The sequence below is a fragment of the Pelodiscus sinensis genome, chromosome 3, assembly GCF_052426305.1.
Source record: "Pelodiscus sinensis isolate ZL-2025 chromosome 3, ASM5242630v1, whole genome shotgun sequence".
NCBI classification, from domain to species: domain Eukaryota; kingdom Metazoa; phylum Chordata; order Testudines; family Trionychidae; genus Pelodiscus; species Pelodiscus sinensis.
The window spans coordinates 112,423,511-112,447,102 of record NC_143054.1 but is presented as its reverse complement, the minus strand read 5'-3'; the positions used below and the strand labels follow the sequence as shown (position 1 = coordinate 112,447,102).

Here is a 23,592-nt window from a genome sequence, read left to right as displayed (position 1 = left end):
TTAAGATAAGTTAATCTTCCATTTTAGAAATTATTTTTCTATATTATGATATTTACATGACATAAAAACTAGCTTTTCCACATCAAAACAGAGAATATTGAATAGTGGGTACTTATGAAAATTTTGGCCTATGCACTTAAAATTCAACCTTTTCTAGATGTCATGATGAAAGTATTTTGTTTTTGTGGATTCCATTTAGAAATCTGTAGGCATCCTTAAAACTGACAAGAATTTGATTCAATTTACATTAGTTTCTCAAGAAAGCTATGTGCAGCAGCACAGGCAAGCAATGAGGATGTTCAGAGTAAAGGACCCAAAATGCAAAATGGAGGAAGAGCAGAATAATGGGAACCCCTACCATGTACCAGCAACCCACCCAGATTTTTGGTAACTGGCTCCTGAAACTTTGGAACCTACGTGACACCAAACCCTAAGCTAGGATACCCTGCCCTAGTCCTTATACTCTTGTATCCGTTTGTTGAGACGTGATAATGGACAGACATTGAGTGGTATCCTTGTTAAAGAGCAACAACTGTTCCAGTCACTGTATCCATCTACACCATTTGTCACTAACCAGTAGATCCCGATCTACCCCCAAGGAGCCTTCTGCCTGCTGTTCAGGATGGAGAAGACAGAGAGCAAGGCGCTGGTATCATGGTGTCCCTCTCTCTCCACCTCCACAAAGGGAGAGGAGGGGGACAACAACCTTCGGGATGGAGGGAGTATGCTGGCAGCTTCTCCTACGTCTGAACATATTCAGCATACTTAATACTTAAGGAGCAATGCAAATCTGTCACACACTGTATCTCTGTCACACAAATACACTAACTTTCACACTCCCCTCCTGATCCCAACATATATTTGGTTGTTGATACTTCTTTCGAAGTGTGTTATTTAACATTTTTGACTGGTCTATGCATTTCATTATTTTTATTTCTCTCTTATGCTTACATTTAATTTTTGAGTAGTGAGTTCTAAAATGCCTAACCAGTCATGGCCAGAATAATTACCCCTATTGTAATTGTAAATAATATGTATTATATCTAGGCTTTTGGTTTCTATTGGTGGTGCACATCTGCAAATTCCTGGATATGGGGGGCACTCTCCTCTATTTTTTTCTGTCCATGTGCTGAACACTAGCTGGCAATCTCCTGGAATCGGGATCCATCTCCTGGAGGCTCCTGCAGACAAATCAGGAGATCAGCTGATCACAGTCCAGAAATGCAATGGGACTACAGCACACTCCTCTCCTGGATGCAGGTGGCATGTCCCTGCAGCTCATGGGGGAGGCGGAGCAGATGGTCTCCACATGCTGCCTTTGCTTGAAGGCATTGCCCTCAATAACTCCCATTGGCTGGGAATGGGGCGCAATGGCCAATGTGAGGTGTGGGGGTGGTGTCTGCAGAAGGGAAACAGCACGTGGGAGCCAACCACCCCTCCTCTCATGGGAGCCACTGCTGGACATGCCAGCCACTTTGCGGAATGACATAGGATCAAGGCAGGGGTGAGCTTACTTTAGCCTCACTGTGCCACTGCCCGGGAGCTGCCTAAGGTAACCGGTACCAAGAAGAAGCCCACATCTTGAACCTTTGCCCCAGCCCTAAACCCTATCCTGCACTCAAACTCCCTCCCAGAGCCTGCATGCTGAACCCTATCCCCTGCACTCCAATCCTCTGCCCCAGGCTCAGCCCAGAGCCCCTCCTCGCTCTGAACTTTTCAGACCAAGACCCAAGCTTGTGCTTAAAATAAGAGATTTTAAAATGCATTTAATTACAACTGTGTAACCGCTGATTTTTTCAGCGGTTACATGCAGGGTGACACACAGTTCCTGGAGAGTGAGTGCACCCGAAGGGACCAGCTCACCCACACTCCAACTCCTATGCTACTGCCTCTGAGACAGCTCGGAAGGGAGTCTGCGTGTAACGATGATGGTTAACCTTTGAGCCCAGGCTCATCAGTTATCCTAGCTTACAAAGGTTGGATATCACTGCCCTAGTGCCACAGACCAGGAACTGTGTATCCCGCCCAAAAATGTACTGTTGCCATTATCTGTGTTCTATCATGGCACATTTTAAGATAACTGCATAAAGCATTGTTGCTGTGGAAGCAGGCTCAAGGGAGCCCTCAAAACAATGAAAAGTTAACAAAATTTCCGTAACACTTATAAATTTTACTTTCCTATGTAAGGAAAGGCTAGGTTGGCCCCCGTCATAACTCTTATTTTTCACGTATATTTTAAATCAGCTGAATCCTTCCTTCCCTCCCTATGCTAACAAATCCACATCTCTAGAGTTAAAAAAAAAAGCAGACATAAAAAAAGAAACCTATTGACTCTATATTTTATAATAATGCAGGAAAATGGGTGCCAATCCAATCCCCTGTCCAGATCACATTTTAAAATGGCATACACAACACAGAACTGCACTCGCTCAGTAGATGGGAACTATGATAGTTCTCTCTCCCACACATTGTCTCGCTTGGCTAGTTAGTGAAGTAGAAGCATGCACAACTACTAAAAGACAGTGAAAAAATAATAGCTTACCTACCAAGAAAGTGAAAGAATAGTGTATAGGTAACATTTTAAAGCATGTTAATTCTGATGTAGTATTATGACAATGCTGCAACTGTTTCCTCCTTTCATCTCTTTCACATTTCATAAGTTCTTCTATTAGAACTTTTTCTTCTTTGATCAGCAGCATCAGTAAGGACCAAGTACATCTGTTCTCTTGAACATCACAACTAATTCAGCAGCAGTTGGGGACCATACTGCTCACGCACAAGACACTTTGTCTGATGCAGTAGAAACTGTTAAATAAAACTGCAGAATCACATCAGATTAATTCTGCTGTGCTACTGAGAAAGCAATGTACACAGAAGAAAAAAAGCACAGAAGCAATTCAGGAGTAAGGAAAAGAGATAGGGAAGGCACGCACGCACGCACCCAAAAAACAGATGACTCAAAATTACTATTAAAGTTCAAGACTATGACACACACCCACATACCATGTTTTTGGACATGATTTCTCTGAAATGTGTTTGTCCTAAATAAATAATACTTTGTTTTATACAGGCTTTTTAGTTATTGGATATATCATCACTGCCATTGTTCTTAGAGAGAAAAATAGCAGGTTCTAAACATAAGTCAGGCCTGCTGAGTTAATCACTGGTAGTACCAATGGTAGTACCAAAAGTTCTGCAGACCAAGACCAGATCTGAGTGCAGGAATTGCACATTTACTATAACTTACGGACAGCAGAGAGACTATTGAAGAGGTATTCTGCAATGGGGTGAGAGAGATAAAGATGAAATATGTTTCTTTTCCAAAACTGCCAACACCAGCAGATGACAGAGACTGATGAAACTCTGGATAATGGGTACACAACAATGATATATTCAAGACTTTAACTGGTTTCACTCTTCCTACTGATTATGGGGCAAAGCTAAGATGATCAAAAGCTTTAATTTGATTTTGCTATTAAAAATACCTCAAAACACATCACCATTTGGAGAAGAAATTGAAGCTCCTCTCTCAAGGAAGTGGAGAACATAGAGGAGTGGTAAATTTATCTTTTCACAGTAGGGTAGAAATGTGGAACTCCTTGCTTTCTCAGCAGCCAGCATTGCCAGATGGTTCCTGATTCCTCAAGTCAGAAAATGAAACTCTTCAGCAAGTCCTAAGGATAATGTCTTGGTGGGAAGCAAATCTGTTCCCTGAGCACACATGAAATCAATTCTCAAAGGGCTCTGGGTTTCTCAATACCCATAGGGCATCACTGCCTCTCCTTCCCCTACATGTTCTACCATTCCCTACTTAGCACATTTTTTTTTCAAGCTCCAACTTCTTTTAAGTTTCTTCAACATCATTTGTCTTCCATTTGTAAACAAGCTACTTTGATACTTTGTAAACTTGAGAATTAAATGTACAGAAAAGTTTGATTCGTGATTTAAGTTTCCATAGTTTTACGTGTACTTATTCAGTTTTCTAGTTTACTATAGTTTAAAAAGAATCCAAAAATAATCTGATGGCTGATTACTTCCATACCTCAAGCTAGAACATGATTTTTATCTTTCTAAAATTCTGAGATGAGTTTGAATTTAAAAAAAAATTACAACAGCACTTCAGAAAACACATGACCAGTCCAAATGGTAGCGGTGCTGATAACAGAAGAAAGACTAAATCATGTGAAAAACACTCAGGCAACAGCAGAGGTTCCTAACCACTCCAACTAAAGCATGGAGAAAGCACTCCACCCCTAAAAAACCAAAAAAGCTAAGACAATACACATTTAAAGAAATATATCCATAGATTTATCAATTATTGAACCAAAATGCTATTACAGAGTTAACTGATTAACTAGTAAGTAATTAACAATTACTTCAGTGTGCATTTTGTTGATAAATTTGAAAAAATAATCATTATGGTGTGATGACTGCATTTCCTTCACCATCCCCCAGCATCTCACTTAGTGGTCCTTATGGCCACACCTAAAGCTGGTTAAGACTTCACCTTAAGATGATGAACTACATAAGGACTATTAATTTTATTGTTATTAAGTACTGGACCCTCAAAACTGAACTCTTTTACATTATTGTAATGATTGTTTTTCCAAATCTTGGTCAGAGACCAGGAGGTAAATCTTAGAAGCTGTTGCGCACATCTATTAATTACTCAAAGCATGTGTGGGTCAAACACACTTCTTAATTTGGTACTGTGGCTCAATTGTTATGGAAAATTTATTTTGAGGTAAAGATAACTGAAAAGACACAACAAAGTCCATGCCATTATGCAACTAAACTATGTTTGGATTCCTTAATCTTATTATACTTTGCTTTAAATGTAACATTAGCTTGAACCAGTTTAAAATAATCAGAATCATCTCCAGGTCTTATTCCTACTACTGAGTCATTCTGATAATATGTATTGTTTCCTGTTGTTTGCTTATAAAAAAATACTACGAAACAACAGGGGAACACAATGACACAGTCTACACAAACCATTGACAAATGACCAAACAGTGTAATCTTAGGCCTGATTTATACTAGACCAGGAAGGTAATCTTAAGGTACACAACACCAGCTACACAAAATACATAGCTGGAGTCATCTTACCTTAAGCTGAGCCTTGGCAACATCAACATAGCGGGAAGTCAACGGAAGCAAATGCTCCCATCAGCTGTCTTTACTCCTCACAAAAGGAGTACTGGATGCCAACGGGGCTGCTTCAGTGTTCAATTTATGGGTCTATACTAGGGGTCGGCAATCTATGGCTCACAAGCCAAATATGGCTCGCTAGGAAGTCAGATAATGCTTTTCTGGAGCCCCAACTCCTCCCCCCTTTTGTTCGCTCAGCAACAGGGAGTCAGCGCTTGCACTGAAGCCCCCGCAAGACTGGATGCTGGGGGGGAGGGGGAAAGAGCTCCAAGGCTTCCCCGGATCCGGCGTGTGGGGAACAAGCAGAGCTAAAAATGGTTTGGTGCAACAGTATTTCCCTTGCCCCCAATCTGGGGTAAACCAGGAACCAAAAATAGCTCCCTGCGTACTGCTAATTTGTTCCCTTGTGACACACTTCCTGCAGGCCTCCCCTGCCCGGATACTTCCTGCCAATGAAAAGGAGTAGAGGAGGCATGTTACATGTTGCTTGCCATGTGGCATGAAAACCAGTGCCCTCCCCACCCCCAAACCCATACCTCCCATCCTTACTTACCCCTTGCACTGGACAGCCTGCCCTCAGTCTCCTGGCTAGACACCCTCTGCCTTCAGCCCCCTAGTCAACCTCTCCCCCGGCCCTCTGCTCCTGGCCAAAATCGCCACACCGCATAGCCCCTGGCCAGACACCCTCTTCCCTCTGCTCCCTGGCCAAAAATCCCCCCTGACTTCTGGCCAAAACTGCTCCATCTCCTGGACAGATACCCCCTGCCTTCTGACCAAAATCCTCCCCCACCCAAAATTCCCTCTGTCACCAGCCTCCTGGGCCAAAATCCCCCCAGCCAATCAGCCTGCCCCCCGTCAAAAATCCCCTCCAGCAAGGCAGCCTGCCCCCTGCCCCCTTCACCATCCCTATCCCATTCACTGGCAGCCCTTAATGCCTTAATGGCACACTTAATGCCTCAATTTTGGCCCCAACCCAGAGCCTGGGAGGGGAGGGGGAATCTGGGCACAAAATCCACTAACCCTGGAACCCTAGAAGGGTAAATCTGGCCTGAGGCCTTGAACCTCAGTCCTCCCTATCCCTCCTCTATGGGGCTGGAGCAGCAGGGGAGTGACATGTTTCAGTTGGCAGCCACATCAGTGAGGGTTGAGGGTTCTTGGAGGGGTTTTTTTTTTTTTTGCTTCTCACTTGTGTGGTCCCCAACTAATTTTTCTGCAGATCAGTGGCCCCCGACCCAAAAAAGGTTTCCCACCCCGCCATAAATAAAGACAATGTTGAACATAATATTTTACTTTGTTTAAAAATGAAGCCTGGCCAACAAGCCCCCAATTGGTGTCTGGCCCCCATCTGGCTGCAACGTCATAACACTCCTATGCGCCCATACACACCTACCCTGAGCCCATCATACACCTGAACCCCCTGCCCTGAGCCATTCATACTCCCACATCTCCAGCCCCCTGCCAAAATACTACTGCACCCCCACATAACCCAACCTTGTGCACTGAGTCCATCATATACCCCAACCCAGACTCCTGTATCACCAACCCTCTGCAATAAGATTGACAGAAGACAGCCTGAATGCCTGCATGAAGCTGGATTTGACCAGTTATGATGTAAACTTCAAGGAACTGTGCAAAAAGATGCAGCAGCAAAAGTTCCATTAAATAAAGTCTGTGAGTACAATTCTTCATTTGTGGTATCATTAATCATTATGTCAATTATCAATAATATTAAGTTATATATATTCAGTCATGCAAATGGGCATTCTTATACAGCTCTTTGCACTTGTTCTGAATTTTGATGTAGTTTATCTCGTTGATTTAAAAAGGCTGACAACCCCGATCTATACTAAACCCACTAAATTAAACACCAGAAGCCTGACCTCCAGAGTGTCGATCTTTCTGCGGTACACGTGCCCTGAGGTATTAGGGCAGCTCTAGTCTCCACCAATTAACCTTAACTGGTAAGAAGCTTCATGCATTAAGGGTGAGGCTTACCGGTTAAACCTTTACATACCCAGTAAGCATCATCCATAATCAGTATACCATATTTTAGCGCATATAACCCGCGATTATACAAAGTTTTACAAACCCTGCAACTGCCCCTCTCCCTCCGCCGGGGTATATATGTCTGCAGGGTATACAAGTTTATTTTTACTTGCCTGGGCATGTGCTCCCATAGGCCGGCCAGCTCACCTGCGCTCTCTTTTCCCCCCTCCCAGAGGAGGATGGGTTGCGCCTGGCTACGGCTGCGCAGAGCCTGGACGTGAGTGCAGCTCACCTCTTGCAGGCCAGCCAGCAATTACCACGTACCTTAAAGTAACATATATAACCCGTGGGCTATACACTTGTGTGGATTATCTTAGACTTTTTTTTTTTAAGCACATTTAGGAAAAAAATGCGGGTTATGCACAGGTGCGGGTTATATACGCTAATTTACGGTAATCAGTTAACCTTTCACAACCATCCCTAATTTTTAAATAAACTTACAAATCTATTTCTGATTATTACCACTTTTGGTTCAAGAACCTTGTATACGCGCTAGCCAATATTAAAAACAAAACACACTTTTTTTTCCTTTCAAGATCTTAGTCTGGTTCTGAGACATCTGTGTCCCAGAAGAAACGTCAGTGTCAAAACTGACACTCAGAGAAGAACAAGCCTTTGAGCAGTAGTGACGTCAAATGAGGTAGACGAGGTAGGTTGTTAAAAAATATGAACAAAGAAATATGAACTCAGCAAAAGAAAGGCAAACTGATTTTAAACCACTCTTTCAAAATGTTACTTTCCTATTGACATAAGCCATGAAAATTCACTTTGAACAGAACGTAAAAATCTCATCAGATAGCTCAGCATATCAAGAGTAGATGAACATTTCTCTCTATATGTTTAAAAAAAATCCTGTGGAGCTCTGCAGGCAGGGCTGGGGCAGTAAGCAGCATAAGTGAAACAGCATGGGGGAGAGGTTGGGACAGCAGCCTTCTGCATTGCTATTTTCCCCACCTCAGCAGGCTGCAATGCCCTGGAGTGCTTGTGTGTACACAGCACTACTTGTGCCTCACTGTGCCCCACACAGGGTGGACAGGCACCCCTGTACCTCCCCAGCCACCAGGATTTAGAGCCGGGCCTGCAGCATGCTGTGGCTGGGAGAGAGGGAGGTTAGGGTGGGAGAGGGAAGGAGATGGGGCCCTCACTTGAGGGGGGTGGGGAGGGAGAAGGGTCTGGGCTGGCATAGCTGGGGGGAGGAACCCGGGCTGGGGCAGCAGAGAGAGGAAGGTGAATGGGGGCCTAGGTTGACGTGGTATGGGAGGGAAAAGGGGCCCAGGCTGGAGGTGGGAGAAAGGAGGAAGGGACAGGGAGGGAGAAGGAACCCAGGCTGGAGTGGCCGCAGACCAGCCCTTCTCAGTGGACGGATGGGAAAGCCAGGGTTGCCTACCCCCCATGAACGCAGCAAGTAGTGGACAGAGCCCCCTATGTAAATTTGTAAATTCAGAATTTTGCAAAGTTGTTTGCAAATATAAACAAAAGAAACAATAAAAAAAATGAAAAAATATTTCCTTTAATCAAATCAAATACCAACATTAACTGATGATAATGATGAGTGATCACTCATTGCCAAGTATGTTCATCTTCCATGGAAGTTGTGGACCCTCAGGTAGCGGATAAGGCTGAGCCTTGAACCACAAGTTCTATTACAGTGAGGACAAATGTTTCCAGGGACAGCATGAAGTTGTTGCATAGGACTTCTCTCTATTTTGAGCAATCCTGGGCTAATGTCTCCCAAGTGACATCAATGTTGCACTGCTTTAAGTTATCCTTTAATCATAGACTCATAGAACTGGAAGAGACCTCAGAAGGTCATCAATGCCCTGGAGTGCTTTAGCAAGTCCTCATAATGCTTCCATTGTCCTCCCACTTTACGGTATCCATCTTGCAGCTGAGAAAACAGGATCTGTTTTGAGAGACGATGGTCTGGCGTCTGAACAATTTGACTCGTCCAGCGAAGTTGCTGATCGATGATCATTGTCTTGATACTGGTGGACTTTGCCTTTTACAGAAAACGGATGTTACTGCACCTATCTCCCAATTTGAACTTCAAGATCTTGCAGATACCTCTTAAGGACTTTCAAGCGATGTCTGTAGGTTGTCCAGGTTTCAAGCCCATACAACAGTGTTGGGAGAATGACGGCTTAATAGACAAAAAGTTTGGTGACTGTTTGAATGTCGTGATCTTCAAAAACCCTAAGCCTTTGCTCACTTACAGCATTGTAACCACTTCAATGTTGAATAAAAAACTAGATACATCCACTATAAGACTGGTCCCCTATATGTACTGATCTTCCATTCATTTGAATGGAAGTCAAACTATAAGCCTCCACAGCTGCTTTTAATTTTGGTTTTGATATGAGACACGGGTACAACTCCCTCAATTGTGAGAAAAAGAAAAAAGAACACCATACTACTGTTAGATCAGTGTACTCAATATTTTACATTTGTTTAAATGTTATTTCTGAGCTGTCATCTGAACTAAACCAGTAAGTTACAATAAACCAATGTAAAGTTATCAATTGTATCCAAACTGCAGAAGTGAAAGCTTTTCTGAGATACTTCTACAATTTTGCCCATAGCATTTATTGCTAATTTACCTCTACTTTAAGTGAATAGGGCCACTTTTTAAAAGTGAAGTATAATAAAATTTACTAGTGTATCACTGCAAGCATTAAGGAGTTAGATTTGAAAGTAATGCAGCATTGCTTACAAAGTTCAAGTATTTTTTGATGCAGGATGACTACAAATCAATAATTTTTTTAAGTTCTGATATTTTAAAATTTAAATCAGATTTGTTTTATATAAAATGCTCTTTGAGGGAAAAAAACCTATGTAAAGATAGTTTTAATTAAGATACATCAAAGCTCAAAAGATATCTCATCATGGAACAGGGTTTATAAATTCTAATTCATGTAGTGATTAAGAAAAGTTTGTAAATGAGTTTCAATAGTTAATGGATTTGGGACCCAATTTTATGGGGTTCCAGAGGCTTCCAAATAGATTATTTAGATTAATCTTTCTTTCTACCCACTGGGACACATTGCTCAGTCTAGAAGATACCATCAGATATGTTTAGTTTTGCAGTTCTCAAACTGTGGATTTGTGTCTTCAGGGCTAACATACTTGCCAACAGCAAAAATGTTTTTTAAATAAATAAGATATGGAGGTGAGAAACAACAGATCTCAATCCTACTTTCCCTCGGCAAATTTGTGTACACAGAGTCAATCCCTTATCTCTCTCTAAAAGTACAAAGTTTCAAAAAGTTCAGTGAACAGAAGAAGCCAATATTTTAAGTTTCTCACATTGATCTGGCTGATCATCAATTTTTGTTTTAAAAAATTAATTTAACTATTTGAAACAATTTTAACAGAAACAAACTTGATTTAAAAAACCTGAATGTTTAACTAAATTTAAAAACTCATATACTTATTTTGTTAAAATATTGTATGTTTGCATTTGAAAAAAAAATCCAGAATACATAACATTGTTGTTTTAGTTAAATAAAACAATGTAAATGTGTCTGGTAATGTTCTCTTCCGAATACAGAATGGCAAGAAAATCCTCCAAATATAAAGAATTGACCAGCTGAATTAGAGATAGTTCACCTCCCAATGACTTCATAAATATCTGCTTCAATTACTTTTGGTAAATGAAATAACCAAACAATCATTCATTTTCTGACATAGCTATAAAACTAACCTGAAAAGTTTTCAAAATAAATCACAGTTTAAAAATATATAGTGTGTACCATCTAAAAATGAAACCTATATCTATCTCTAAATTGTGAAGACTATGTATTAAAAGTATGACAACCCACGAGAATGCACTTTTATGTAGAAAACCATAGTTAAATCGAGTCTTCCTGACTAGCAATTTTAATCAAATCCACTCTGTTCAAATATCCCTCATTAGACCTCCCAAAAGCATTTTCAAAACCAGTTACAAAGTGTATGATCTTTAGGAACAGGATTGTTAGTGGCAAACTCTGCAGGTTGAAAGGGAGGGGGTGCAAAGTCACAAATACTGCCATAGATTTGACTGATATTGGTTACTTTCAAGGCCCCAATCATGCAAAGAGCTTTGCACCCACCTATCGTTCATTTCCAGGTTCATGGCTTTGATAAATAACTTTTTAAAATACCAGTTTCAGTGTTGCCAAAAACTCAAACACACAAACATAAAATGTAACAGGGAAAAAAAGTCACTGAGCAACCCCCAATACCAATGTCTGCTCACAATAGAGAGCGGGGGCAGGGGGAGAAAGGGGAGGAGGAAAGTGCAGGAGGGAGAGAATTCATTAAAAACTGTGACTTGGTCATTCATTTTTGTACACTCAAAATGTGCTTTTACATTAAAGTTTTAAATTCAGAACCCAAGAGTTTCTTTTCTTTTCTTTTCTTTTCTTTTCTTTTCTTTTCTTTTCTTTTCTTTTCTTGAAGAGTTCTCTATTTAAATCTTTCTAATTATAGACAAACTTTGTGAAATAAAGTCTACATATCTGAATATTCATTTAGCTGGGTGAGAAGAGCTTCAAAATTTTTCAATTTCATATTGAAAAACACAGCTCACATGTTCCAAGGGTTTCTGAGCAGAGATTCCAAATCAATGTACTTATATTATGTTGTTTTTGTGGCAACAGTGCTCTTTTCTCTATCTCAATACACTCATACATAATCTTACTAAAAACTGAGTTCAGAATCAATTTCTAGCATCGGATTTAAAATTCTCCCCAAGCCCAATTATCAAACTACTATTTCTTCCCCCTAAGAGTCATTAAATTATGTAATGGGTAATATATTTATAGTTCAGATATGTTATGTTTAACTACTATTTATTTTTTCCTATATTCTCCAATTCAGTTGCTCTCAACTTTTCTAGACTACTGTACCCCTTTTAAGAATCTGATTTATTTTGCATGCACCAAAGTTTCACTTCACTTAAAAATTACATACTACCCCCACTGTGCCTCTACATTTATAGAGATTGAGAGCTGGCATGCAAACACACTGTGTTGAGTCCTGGCTCATGCTTAGTCTGACAGTTACCCCTGCAGCGGAGGGACTGAGCCAGCATGCTCACGCACAGGCTCTCGAGTAATGATGTTAAGGAAAAGGGGGTACTTCAAAATAATTGCACCACACATGATTCTTGGCTCACCTACGTGACACTGCCTGTTGAAATGCCGCCTCGGCGATTCAAAGCAGCGCTGCGTGGAGCTGACCCCTTTGAAACGCTGCCATGGCGTCTAGGACTCCTCAGCTGATCCCAGGTTCCAGCACAGCACTCAGAGCCTGGGGTCAACTGAGGAAATGCTGCATGGATCCCGGTATCAGCTGAGGAGTCCACAGCTGACCCCAGGCTCCATGAGGGTGCTTCCGCTTTGAAATGCACAAGAGCCCCCCCTGGGGACTCTTGTACATTTCAAACCTGGCACCCACGTGCAGCCCAGAGTCAGCGGAACTTCCTGCTGATACCAAGCTGCACATGGAGTTCCGCATTCCTCCTTTGAAATGTACAAGAGTCCCAGTCGGGGCTCTTGTACATTTCAAAGGAAGAATGCGGAAGTGCCTATCGACTAGTCAAGTAGCCGATGGAAATTCCATCGACTACTCGACTAGTAAATTACTCAATATTTAACACTGTTACTCTCAAGCTCTTTAAATGCAGAGCCGCAGCCGGGGTAGCTGTCAGACTCAGTGCGAGCTGGGATTGAGCCAGTGTGTTTGAGCGCCGGCTCCCAAAATACTTTAAATGCAGAGCCGCAGGAGGGTAGGTGATTATGTGTAGCCAATAGCACTAATCTATAAGCATCCACCTACTGGTTAATTGTTTAACCAGCTACACTATTACATCCCTAGTTGTAACACTAGACCACTGCCTATCCCCAGGGGTATGTATGTCCCTGGTTGAGATCCACTGCTCTATTTTGAAAACAATCTAGATTCTAATTTTGGTTGGTAGTGACAATCTGCTGGACTTCTACAAATCAAAGTAACCACTCTCTTCAATAAACCAAAGTTTATAGTTACTTCTATTTAAAAGGTAACTCCTTATCCATTCACTAAAGCAGCACAGCTTCCAGGCTCTAATACAAAAGAGTCTCAAATTCATGTCCCATGGGCCATCCCGGACAGGAGCAGTTGCACAGTCAGACCAGGAAGTTCCAGAGGCGTGGAGGGCAGGCTGTTCATTCCCATCTCCCAAGCCCGGAACCTTCCTGCCACTGCCCCACCCTCTTTCACCATGACATCCTGCCCCCGGGGGAACCCGGACTTAGGGATTACTTCAGAGGCCTCGGGCAGCGCAGCAGCAGCAGTCTCTACCTTCCCTCCCCCTTTATCAGCAGTAGCTGTAGAGATGAGGAATGCACGCAGCGAGAGTACACACTCTGCTTCCCCACAGCTAACACAACTGCAGGGAATTGGTGGAAGGGAATGGCCAGACTGCTGCTGCCATGGTGGAACCCCTTGGTAATTCCTGAGGCTACACACTTTCGGGGAAGGTGTGCTATGGGAGCAGGGAAGGAAAAGCATGGGGCTGTGGCAGGAAGGAGATGGGAAGGGAACTGACAGGCGCCCACCCAACCTGCTGGGACTTCCAGACTAGATTCCCCAACTGCTGCAGCCAGGGATGGCCTGCTGGGCATGAGCTTGAGAGCCCTACTCTAATACAAGGATAGTAAACAAACATATCCCAGCCAAATATGGACTACTAAATGTATCTGAATGGACCCAATATCTTTTTATTTATTATCAGTGTTCCCTATAAGCTGTGTGCTTCAGCAGACATCCAGTAGAGGTTTAAATGCTGACCAATTGAAAAGCAGAGCACCCACAGTTGCCAGCATGTTTCTATTGGTGGTGCACATCTGCATTGGTGGTGCACCTTGATGCACATAAAATCTATTCCACACATGAATAGAAAAAAATTACAAGGAACATTGCTTATTATCATTATTTTTATTTTCTCTGGACCTTGATCAAGAAATATGGAATTCAGAAAAAAAACATTGACTAAAAAAGCATCCCTTCTCTAATAGGTAGCTTTCATTGCAAATCACACCACTCTGAACAATTAAAACAGTGGTCCTCATCCAGGAATACATGCAACTCTGAGGCTATGCAGGGGTTCCTTCCATGGGATATATCAACTTACTCTGATATTGCCTAATTTTACAAAAAAAGCACTAATGAAGTCAGTACAAACTAACATTTCATACAATTACTTGTTTATACTGCTCTATATATTACACATTGAAATATAAGTATGGTAAAAACCACCTGGCACTTCACAAACTAGAATGTGCAATAAACTGACATTTCTAATCTGCATGTAAAGTCCGGTTTACAGTGTGGTTGGTGTGGAGCCAGCAGGCAGTTGGGGAGTGGAACAGGACAGACGCTGGGAAGGAGTTAGGATCCAGGAAGAGGGCTGGGTTGTCAGCTGAGGGTGGGGAGGAAGAGTCGCTCATCTATGGTGGCCCCACATTCCTGTTGCTGCTGGCAGAGGTGTGTCCAAGTGGCTCTGCAGGCACGCTGCCTCCACCTCTGCTCCCCAAGTATTGACTCCACAGCTCCCAGCCCACTGGCTGGGAACTGCAACCAATGGGAGCTGCAGGGAGTGGTGCCTACAGACAGGCAGTGTGTCTACGTGCAGCAGAGATGCTCAGCCATGCTGCCGCCAGGAGCAGTGGGGATTGGGAGCTGCTTGTAGGGCCACCAGAGGTGAGAGCCCACCCAAGCTATTTCCACACCCTAACCCATGTCCCCTCACAAAGCCTGAACCCCACAGCCCCTCCTCCCCTGCAGTCCAAACTAGGGATGTTAAAATTTGTTTATTCAAATAAACATGTAACTACTGAAAATGTCAGCTGTTACACTTGGGAGAGGAGGTGTCAGCAACTCCCCAGGAGACAGTGCACATGGGGACATAGCTTTTAAGCCAGCTCCCTGTGAGCACTGGCTCCTGCCTGTCCCACCACTGCCTCTGATACAGAGGCAGCAGTGTGTGTAGGGTGAGTGGAAGTGGCTCCCCAAGAGCCAGTGATCATGGGGAGCCCACTCTTGACACAGAAGCAACAGTGCAGGGGGCAGGCAGCTTTATGGGAATTGGTATGCACAGGGAGTCAGCTTAAAAGCTGGCTAGTCGTGCATACCAGCTCCACCTTTCTCCACCTCCACACTGCTGCCTCCAATACACATGGGGGGGGGGGGGGAACTGCATGTAACTTTACATTAACTGATGAGCCCAGGCTCATGGGTTAATCATGTAAATGGCTACACTTTCACATTAAATATCCCAAATCCTCCCTTTTAGTTAACCAGCTTTTTAAAATTTACTGGCACCCTCAGTCCTCTAGCATGCTGGATAAAAAGGCCTTTACTGTACAATATTGAAATTCCAAATGATTTGTTTTTTATTTATATGATAAAAATGAAAAAAGCAATTTTCAATAACCGTGTCCTGTAAGACTATTTGTATGTCTAATTTGGTAAATAATAATTAAGTTAGGTTAAAGTTAGGAGGTATGAAAAACAAATCCGACTCCAGAAAGGGTTAAAGTAGCCTGAAAAAGTCAAGAACCATTGACTTAATAGACCATTATATATATATATATATATATATATATATATATATATATATATATACACACACACACACAAATTTCTCACATGTATGTATAACAGGGATGGGAAATTATAAATGTTTAACTACCTTTACTGGTTTTCATATCACACATTAGCTTTAAAATTTGAACAAATAATCAAATCTTTTGTTGGCCTCAGAACTGGAAATCAAGTTTCCTTCTTCATTACAAATGTAACTTTTTTAACTTGACGATCTATTCCTGCAATAGTCAAGACCAAAATAAGGCAACCCAATTCCGATCCCGCACTTCAATAGCATCAGTAGCTACCAGCATCAAAAAAAAATTCAAATACTGCTTCAACATCTTGACTGGTAGATACAAATTTAGAGGCCTTTTCTACCATTTCAGATGTAGATGATGTCTTGATCTCTCACATTCATGTGATTAAGCAAAGATGGGGGAAATCTGTTTTTGGTTTAACTGCAGTAGGAATAGCACTTCCAGCTATCGAGAAAATCAGGGAATAATCTGAAGGATCAAGGGATTAAAAACTGAATCCAGGGGGGTATCTCAGACAGGCGCAGAATAGGAAGGCAGTGGATCAAATCTGGACCACCAGACACTTTTGAATGCACCACAACATTTTTTTTATTTACTTCTTATTGTTAATATTTTTCATTAAGTTCTCTGGAATCTAGACCGCGATTAGACCTTGACAAAAACAATTGAATACACCTGGTCTAAGAGCTGTTGAGGTGGGAGGATGTGTATGCAACAAGGGAACGAAAGGGCGGTAGCAAACACGAGAGCTTCAATGGAGAAGAGACACCTGCATGGACTGGGGAAACAGTAGATTCCCTTCCCTTAGTACAACCCGCTTAACCCCCACCACCGACAGCCAACACTCCGTCCCCAGGAGAAGTCTTCCTTCCCTTCCCCTCACGCCACCTGCACTCAGACCCTTGCCTCTCCATCTCCTCAAGCGTTGGAAGGTAAGGACGGGATTTCCGCGCTGCGCCCTCTCCCTGGCAGTGGCACGCCCCTGACGCCGTCAGCCACGGGGAGCCCCCACCCTTTCCTACTCCCGCAAGGCAGAAGGAGCCCCCCACCCTTGCCCCGCAAGCGCCGAAGGGGCAGCCCCTCGCCCGGCAGGAAGCGGGGACGATTCCTCCCCGCGCTCCCCCAGGCTCAGTCCCGCAGGGGTGGCGGCCGGGCGAGGCGCGCGCACGCACCGGGGGGGGGGGCAGACCCAGGGGCGCCTCTCTCCCGCCGCGCCCGTCCCGGGCAGCGGCTACTCACCTCGCTGTTAAAGGCTTTCACGGCCTCCATGTTGAGGCCGAGGCGGGGGCCGGGCGGCTCGTCTCCGCTGATGGCGGCTGGGCTGGGCCGGGGAGGGGGCTGGTCTCTCTCAGGGTCCGCCGGGCCTCCTCGCCATGGCGGGTGGCGCAGGGGGCGCGGGAGCCGGGGCCCGCTCGTTTCCGTCTTTTCCCTTCTCCGCTCGCCTTCCTGGCCCGGCTTCCCGCCCCGCGGCGCCGGTTCCCTGCGCTCGGCCTGGCCGGGAAGAGACGGCGGGACGCGGCGCAGCAGCAGCAGCCGCACAGGCAGGCAGCGCGGACAGCAATATGGCGGACCCACGGGCTCCTTGGCAGCGCAGCTCGGAGAAGCTGAGAGCAGCGGAGGCGGCGGCCAGAGCGGCCCCTGGTGGTCGCGCGCGCACCAGCCAAGCCCGCGGAGAGCAAGGACCATAGAGATGGCGTCTAGAACATCGCTCTGCGTCCGCTCTGGCAAGAGCGCCTTCCGGCTCTGGAGGGGGCTGTTTGCGCCTCCTGCAGGGCCAGGTTGAGCACTGCAGGCTGGGCGAGCGAGCGGAAAGGAGACGGGAGGCTTCATCGCAGGCAGCTGCCTCTGGAGCTCCGCGGGGGAGAGGGTAGGAGCCAGGGAACGGAGTTTCTCGTGTTAGGGAAGCTCAGTTTCTCCCCCCCCCCCTTAACAATTCCTGGGGCAGGCTCGCGTCCCCTGGCCGCACTCCCCACGCCACGCCGCACTCCCCTGGAGAAAGTAAGGAAGAAAAGGAGAAACTCATTAAAATGTGGACCAGCAACAGGGCAGGATTGCCTCCAGGACTGCTGCGCCGGATTACAGATGGCTGCACCAGGCTCTCTCTTTGCTTGCCTTCTAGACAGAAGTAGGGAATCACACGCACCAGTTGCTGAGCCTGAGCAGGAAAAGTTCACTGCGGTACCACAATGTTTTCAACAAACCCCTCATCACTTTTTGGCTTTTGTGGTTAGAAGCTACACCTATTCATTTATATTCTCCTTCACAATCCAAGGTTGTGTGTGTGCTAGTGAGGCAAACTTATGGGAAATTTATCATGTAGTTGATAGAATTTCTATTGACTACACAATTAGTCAGTAAGGGAGAAAGCTTCTGGGACCTAACCTGGCTGCAGTGCTGCAATTTAAATGTAGTCGTGACTGGGCTGCTTGCCCACCAGGCTCGATTTCAGCCTTGCTATGTAGATGTACCCTTAGTTTTGTGAGATCTTTCTGAAGCTCTTCACAGTCTGCTTAGGTCTTAACTATCTTGGCCAGTTTGCCACATCTACAAATTTTGCCACTTCACTGTTTACCCTTTTCTCCAGTTCATTAATGAATAGGTTGGTCCCAGTACAGACCCTTGGGGGACACCTCTAGTTACCTCTCTCCATTCTGAAAACTTACCCTTTGTTCCTGCCCTTTGTTTCCTTCTTTTAACCAGTTATCAATCCATGAGAAGACCTTCCCTCTTATCCCATGACAACTAACTTTACTTAGCCTTTGGTGAGGGACCTTGTCAAAGGCTTTCTGGAAATCTAAGTACACTATGTCCACTGGATCCCCCTTGTCCACATGTTTCCTTGAAGAACTCTAGTACAGTGGTCCCCAACTTTTTGGGGTTGCTGGGCGCCTAGGGGCGGGGCCGCACATGCGCCTGGGGTAGGGGCGCAAGAATGGCTTGGGCCGGCCCTGGTCACTCGGCGGGCACACATAAATGCCCTGGAGGGCGCCATGGCACCTGCGGGCACCGCGTTGGGGACCCCTGCTCTAGTAGATTTGTAAGGAATAATTTCCCTTTATAGAAACCATGTTGACTTTTCCGCAAAAAATTACGTCCATCTATGTGATTGACAATTTTATTCTTTACTATAGTTTCAACTAATTTGCCTGGTACGGACGTTATACTTACTGGTCTGTAATTGCCAGGATCACTGACATTAGCTATCTTCCAGTCATTAGGTACAGAAGCTGATTTAAAGGATAGGTTACAAACCACAGGTAATAGTTATGCAATTTCACATTTGAAATGCAAATAACTGTATGGCATGGAGCTGGGGATGAATCATTTGATGATTGCTGGATCTGTTCATTCCCTCCTAAGGCATCTGGCAATGACCACTACTGGAAGACAGGATACAGGACTTTTGTCTGACCCAGTATGGCCATTTTTATAAGGTGAGATTGAGTTTCTACAGCAATGATTTAACAAATGCATTTAAAATGAGATGTGTCCTTGCCAGATAGGTTTTTATTGCTAGAGGTAAGCTTAAAAAAAATGGAGGAACAATCGAGTTGCAGTCTAGATTATCTGTATTTATACAGCATTTTAGTACAACAGGACTCTTTTCAATACAAAATAAAGTAGCCAGTTATTTTTTTAAGGGAGGGGGGAATTTTATCATTTTTTGTTATTTAAAAATGTCTTAATATTCCTCCATGCACTGTGAAGCCTCCACCCAGTCCCTAGGCAAGATCTGGGGGATGGGAAGAAGAGGGCTGGCTCTGTGTTCCCAGAAACGCTGGGGCTAAGGGCAGCGCTCAGGAAGCAATTTAAAGGCCCCTGGAGCTCCAGTTGCTGTGGAAGCGGCAGCTGTAGTCCCATGGCAATTGCCCCTTTTACTCCCCGCCTCAGCAGGCCTGTCCATGCATAGACCTATCCACTGAAAGAGTCACACATAAAGTGGGGAAACACTGAAACTGACTATACACAGACACCCTGGCCTTATAACTTCTAAACAAATGCCTAAGGCCCCTGATGGTACTACTCATATAGATAAAAGATAAGCAGGTATTTACATACCTGGCAAGATTTGGCTTAAAGTAGTCTTAAATGCGTCAACTAGCATTTTCTCTTTAGTATTTCAATTATAGCAACATCTAGGATTACAGGTAGCAATTGGAAATTGTTTACATTTTTTAATTTGTGCTCCTTAAATGCTGTTTTTGTGTTAAATCCTTTAAAAATGTATGATGAGATGCAGGATGAAAATTAGGGTTGTTATGCATCTAAAAAGTTTTACACTTAAATGAATATTAACATGTCAATTTTTATATATATTATACAGCATGGTAACTGAGGGTGCATCTACACAGCACCCTAAATTGCATATCTTACTTTGATTCTATTTTGAAATTTGGCGTGTCTACACAGCACCAAATTTAGAAATAATGCACTAAAGGAGACATTCCTTAACCCTCGTGTATCTATTGTTAAGACAGGGATAGCTGTTTATAGCTGTACAGTGTAGACGTACCCTGACGAGGCTCGTCAGTTGTAGGTCTTATTGAACTGCATTTTAAATTTGAAATTAGTTTCTTGAGTAGAAAGCTAGTAGCAGAAGGAAGATGACTAATCCTAGTACTTTATCTACTCTATGAAAGGGAGAAACTTGAAGTTAAAGCCTTGCATGTATCGAAGGATTGCCAAAGAATAATGTTCTAGAATTATGGACCATTTCCTTTCCAGTCCTTGCATGTGTAAAGCAGTATTACTTGAATAACCCTACAGACATCTATTGTAAAGAAGGCAACAAACAAAACAACAAAAACTAGTAAGAGAACAGAAAAAATATTTAACACTTAATATCACTGTGTTCAAAATACTATAAAAAGCTAAATTAATATATACAAAGGAGACTGTGCATGAAAGTGCAGAGAAGAAGGCTAGTGGGTATATAGAGAGCTTATTGGAAGGAAAGGGTGAAATAGACTCTCAGAGTACAGTTTCAGAATGAGTAATTTGTATAACTACTCATTTCCAGGATATGGAAATGGAAAGAGACAGGCAGCTAAAAAAAATAGTAAGAGCTAAAGTGGAGAGAGAATTTTTTTTAAAGGGGTACTTTATAAAAAAAAGGATGAGAAACACTGCTTTATAAAATTATAATTACCCCCAGTACCTACAGTTTTCAGGCTCAATTTTTTTCTACCATTGCAACACATTTGTTTAAACAACTTAATCATAGCCGGGCAATTTAATTTTTGGGTGTACAAAGTACAAAAATAATAAAATGCTGTAAAACTTAAAACAAAAATTCAGTTTTCTCCAAATTTCAGTTGTGTTGGCATACCTCCAGACTTTGAGTACCCCTAAGGGTACTCGTACCACGGGTTGAGAAACACTGTTATAAAATATGTAAAGTAAGTTGTCTTGACATTAGGTAAAATACCTTCAATATCAATGTCGGGGTAACTAAAAACAAGTAATGTTTTCAAAATATAAAGTAGTTGACCAATAAATTATAAACATTGGATGCAGTTTTAAATACATACACAAACTTGATACAATACTATATTTACAATAATCCTCACACTGACATTCCCTGCATTCATTTCATTATACAATACTAGTACTTCCCATATCCAAGAGTTCAGTTTAGTTTAGTCATACCAGTTAACTCCAGCTTCACAAAATACTGGACCTTTTTCTGCTTTCGCTAGCCAAAGCATAACTCAAGACGTTTTCATAACTGCTTGAAGTAAGTATAAGAAGAGGTTTCTGATTAACCATATAGGAGCTCCCGTTTCAGAATCCACTGAAATTCAGAGGCTTGTGCTGTGAGCTGGATGAGATAAGTTGTAGCCTATTTAAATCAGAGCAAGTTCTGAGGAAAACACCCTTAAATTAATCGATTCCTATAATTCAGAGTTCATCTTTACTCCAGAAAAAGGGCCACAAAAATGGTAGCCTATTCCATAGTTTACTTGCTTTCAGATTCATAGCTGTCAACTCACAAGTTTTTACTAGGGAGTGAGCACATTTTGTTATAAGCTGGGCATTAGTAGAATTTTTCAAGAAGACTTAACTGCAGATCTCTCTGTTCTCAGGTACCCCCATTTAAACTTTTCGGCTGTGTCTACACGGCACCCCTTTTCCGGAAAAGGGATGCAGATGAGACAAGTCGGAATTGCAAATGAAGCGGGGGATTTAAATATCCCCCGCTTCATTTGTATAAACATGGCTGCCACTTTTTTCCGTCTCGGGGCTTTGCCGGAGAAAAGCGCCAGTCTAGACGGGATCTTTCGGAAAATAAAGCCTTTTCTGAAAGGTCCCTTATTCCTGATTTTTATTTAAATCCCCCGCTTCATTTGCAATTCTGACTTGTCTCATCTGCATCCCTTTTCCGGAAAAGGGGTGCAGTGTAGACACAGCCATCTGGTATCAATGGATTGTCCTCAGACTTGTGCAATAATTCAGCCTACTGAATCTTTATTACGGGCAACATGAGCCAGTCAGAACTCAGTTTGACTTTCATATTCCATCTTAAGGTTGTAGGGGGTAGTGGAAAAAAGGTGATTTTGATTGTAAACCAAGTGCTGGATAAAACTAGTAGCTTGTAAACCAGTGCTGGGTGTGGCAGCTGAGCTAAGTAATCTACCAACTGTACAATCTCCCTGATACAGCCATGAAATTGTTGCATACATGTTAACTGTTGAATAAGGTGGTAATTGGTTGATTTACATGTGATACCACAATGGTTTAGGACTCTTGACATGTCAAATACACTAAGCATGCTTTTACTGCTGCTGTACCTTGCACAGATGTAATTTGTAAAGTCAAAGTACCTGACAGTTTAAAACTTGACAGTCACAAACCACGAATACCAGTTATGATGAAACCTGATGACATTCTGAACAAAAAGAACCCTCTGCCATGCTTGTAGCTCTTTCCATCACTTCATACTGAGTGAGACATTTTAGGCTTTCAGAGTGACAATCTTAGATTATACTCTCTTATATATTTGAGAGTTTGTGCATCTGCTTGTCCGTCTGTGAATCCATTTGTTCAAGAACTCCCCCTGAAAGGTCAGAGCTAGGATTACCAAATTTGATATGCAGCTTCCTCTTATCAGAACTTAAAGCAAGATCAGGGTTTGGTTGTGCCAGGACAATGGGATTTACATGGAATGCAATTGTTGCTCAAACAGAAAATGAGGGGTGTGATAGCAGGGACAGATATACTCATGAACCTAAAGATAAATCTGTAATATCACTTTGCAAAGAAGGTCTATATCATTAATCATCTTCTGCAAAATGGGGAAACTAAGGCATAGAGAGGTGACGTGACTTGCCCATGGCCACCCAGAGGAAGTGGCAGAGCTGGTAACAGACCCCAATCTACAGAGCATGAAACAGCCCGCCCAGCTAACTCAAATACTTACATCTCTGACTTACATCACATTAACTGCCTTTATTTGCCCATCTTATATCCCAAAGATTAGGCATAAAGAAACTGAGAAGGCCCTCACCAAAAAATGTCTGAGTTTCAGCCTGGTTACTTTCAGAAAGCACTCCATGATGCAATTCTTTGTCCAAATGGGCAAGTGAGGAAATTAAAGTGAGGAATTTAATAGTCAATTGTCATTATCTTTGTATGAAAAAGCTCCTTATGGTACACCAAGTTGACTAACAAGGGTGGAAGGGCAAGGCATTTATTGAAGATTGATTACATGGTATTTTTACTTGTAAACAATAGTAGATAATCA

The 23,592-nt window shown here is 43.0% G+C and overlaps 1 protein-coding gene and 1 long non-coding RNA gene across 7 annotated transcripts in view; one reads left to right on the top strand and one right to left on the bottom strand.

Moving 5' to 3' along the window:
• The window catches only part of SCAF8 (SR-related CTD associated factor 8), a 204,500-nt gene extending 187,067 nt beyond the window's left edge, over positions 1–17,433 (bottom strand). For 3 of the 5 annotated variants that reach the window (XM_075924487.2, XM_075924486.2, XM_075924489.2), the window contains exon 1: positions 17,088–17,432. In XM_075924487.2, coding sequence (XP_075780602.2) covers positions 17,088–17,117 — 30 coding nt within the window. In that variant the 5' untranslated portion in view covers positions 17,118–17,432. Of the gene's footprint in view, positions 1–17,087 lie in introns of all 5 variants that reach the window. The other 2 variants (XR_012902730.2, XM_075924488.2) reach the window with 1 other exon arrangement.
• The window catches only part of LOC142827924 (uncharacterized), a 45,854-nt gene continuing 38,857 nt past the window's right edge, over positions 16,596–23,592 (top strand). Inside the window, exons 1-2 of one of the 2 annotated variants that reach the window (XR_012902732.2) lie at positions 16,596–16,780; positions 19,209–19,282. This is a non-coding gene — a long non-coding RNA (uncharacterized LOC142827924). Of the gene's footprint in view, positions 16,781–17,530; positions 17,716–19,208; positions 19,283–23,592 lie in introns of those variants that run through there. The other variant, XR_016349223.1, reaches the window with a different exon arrangement.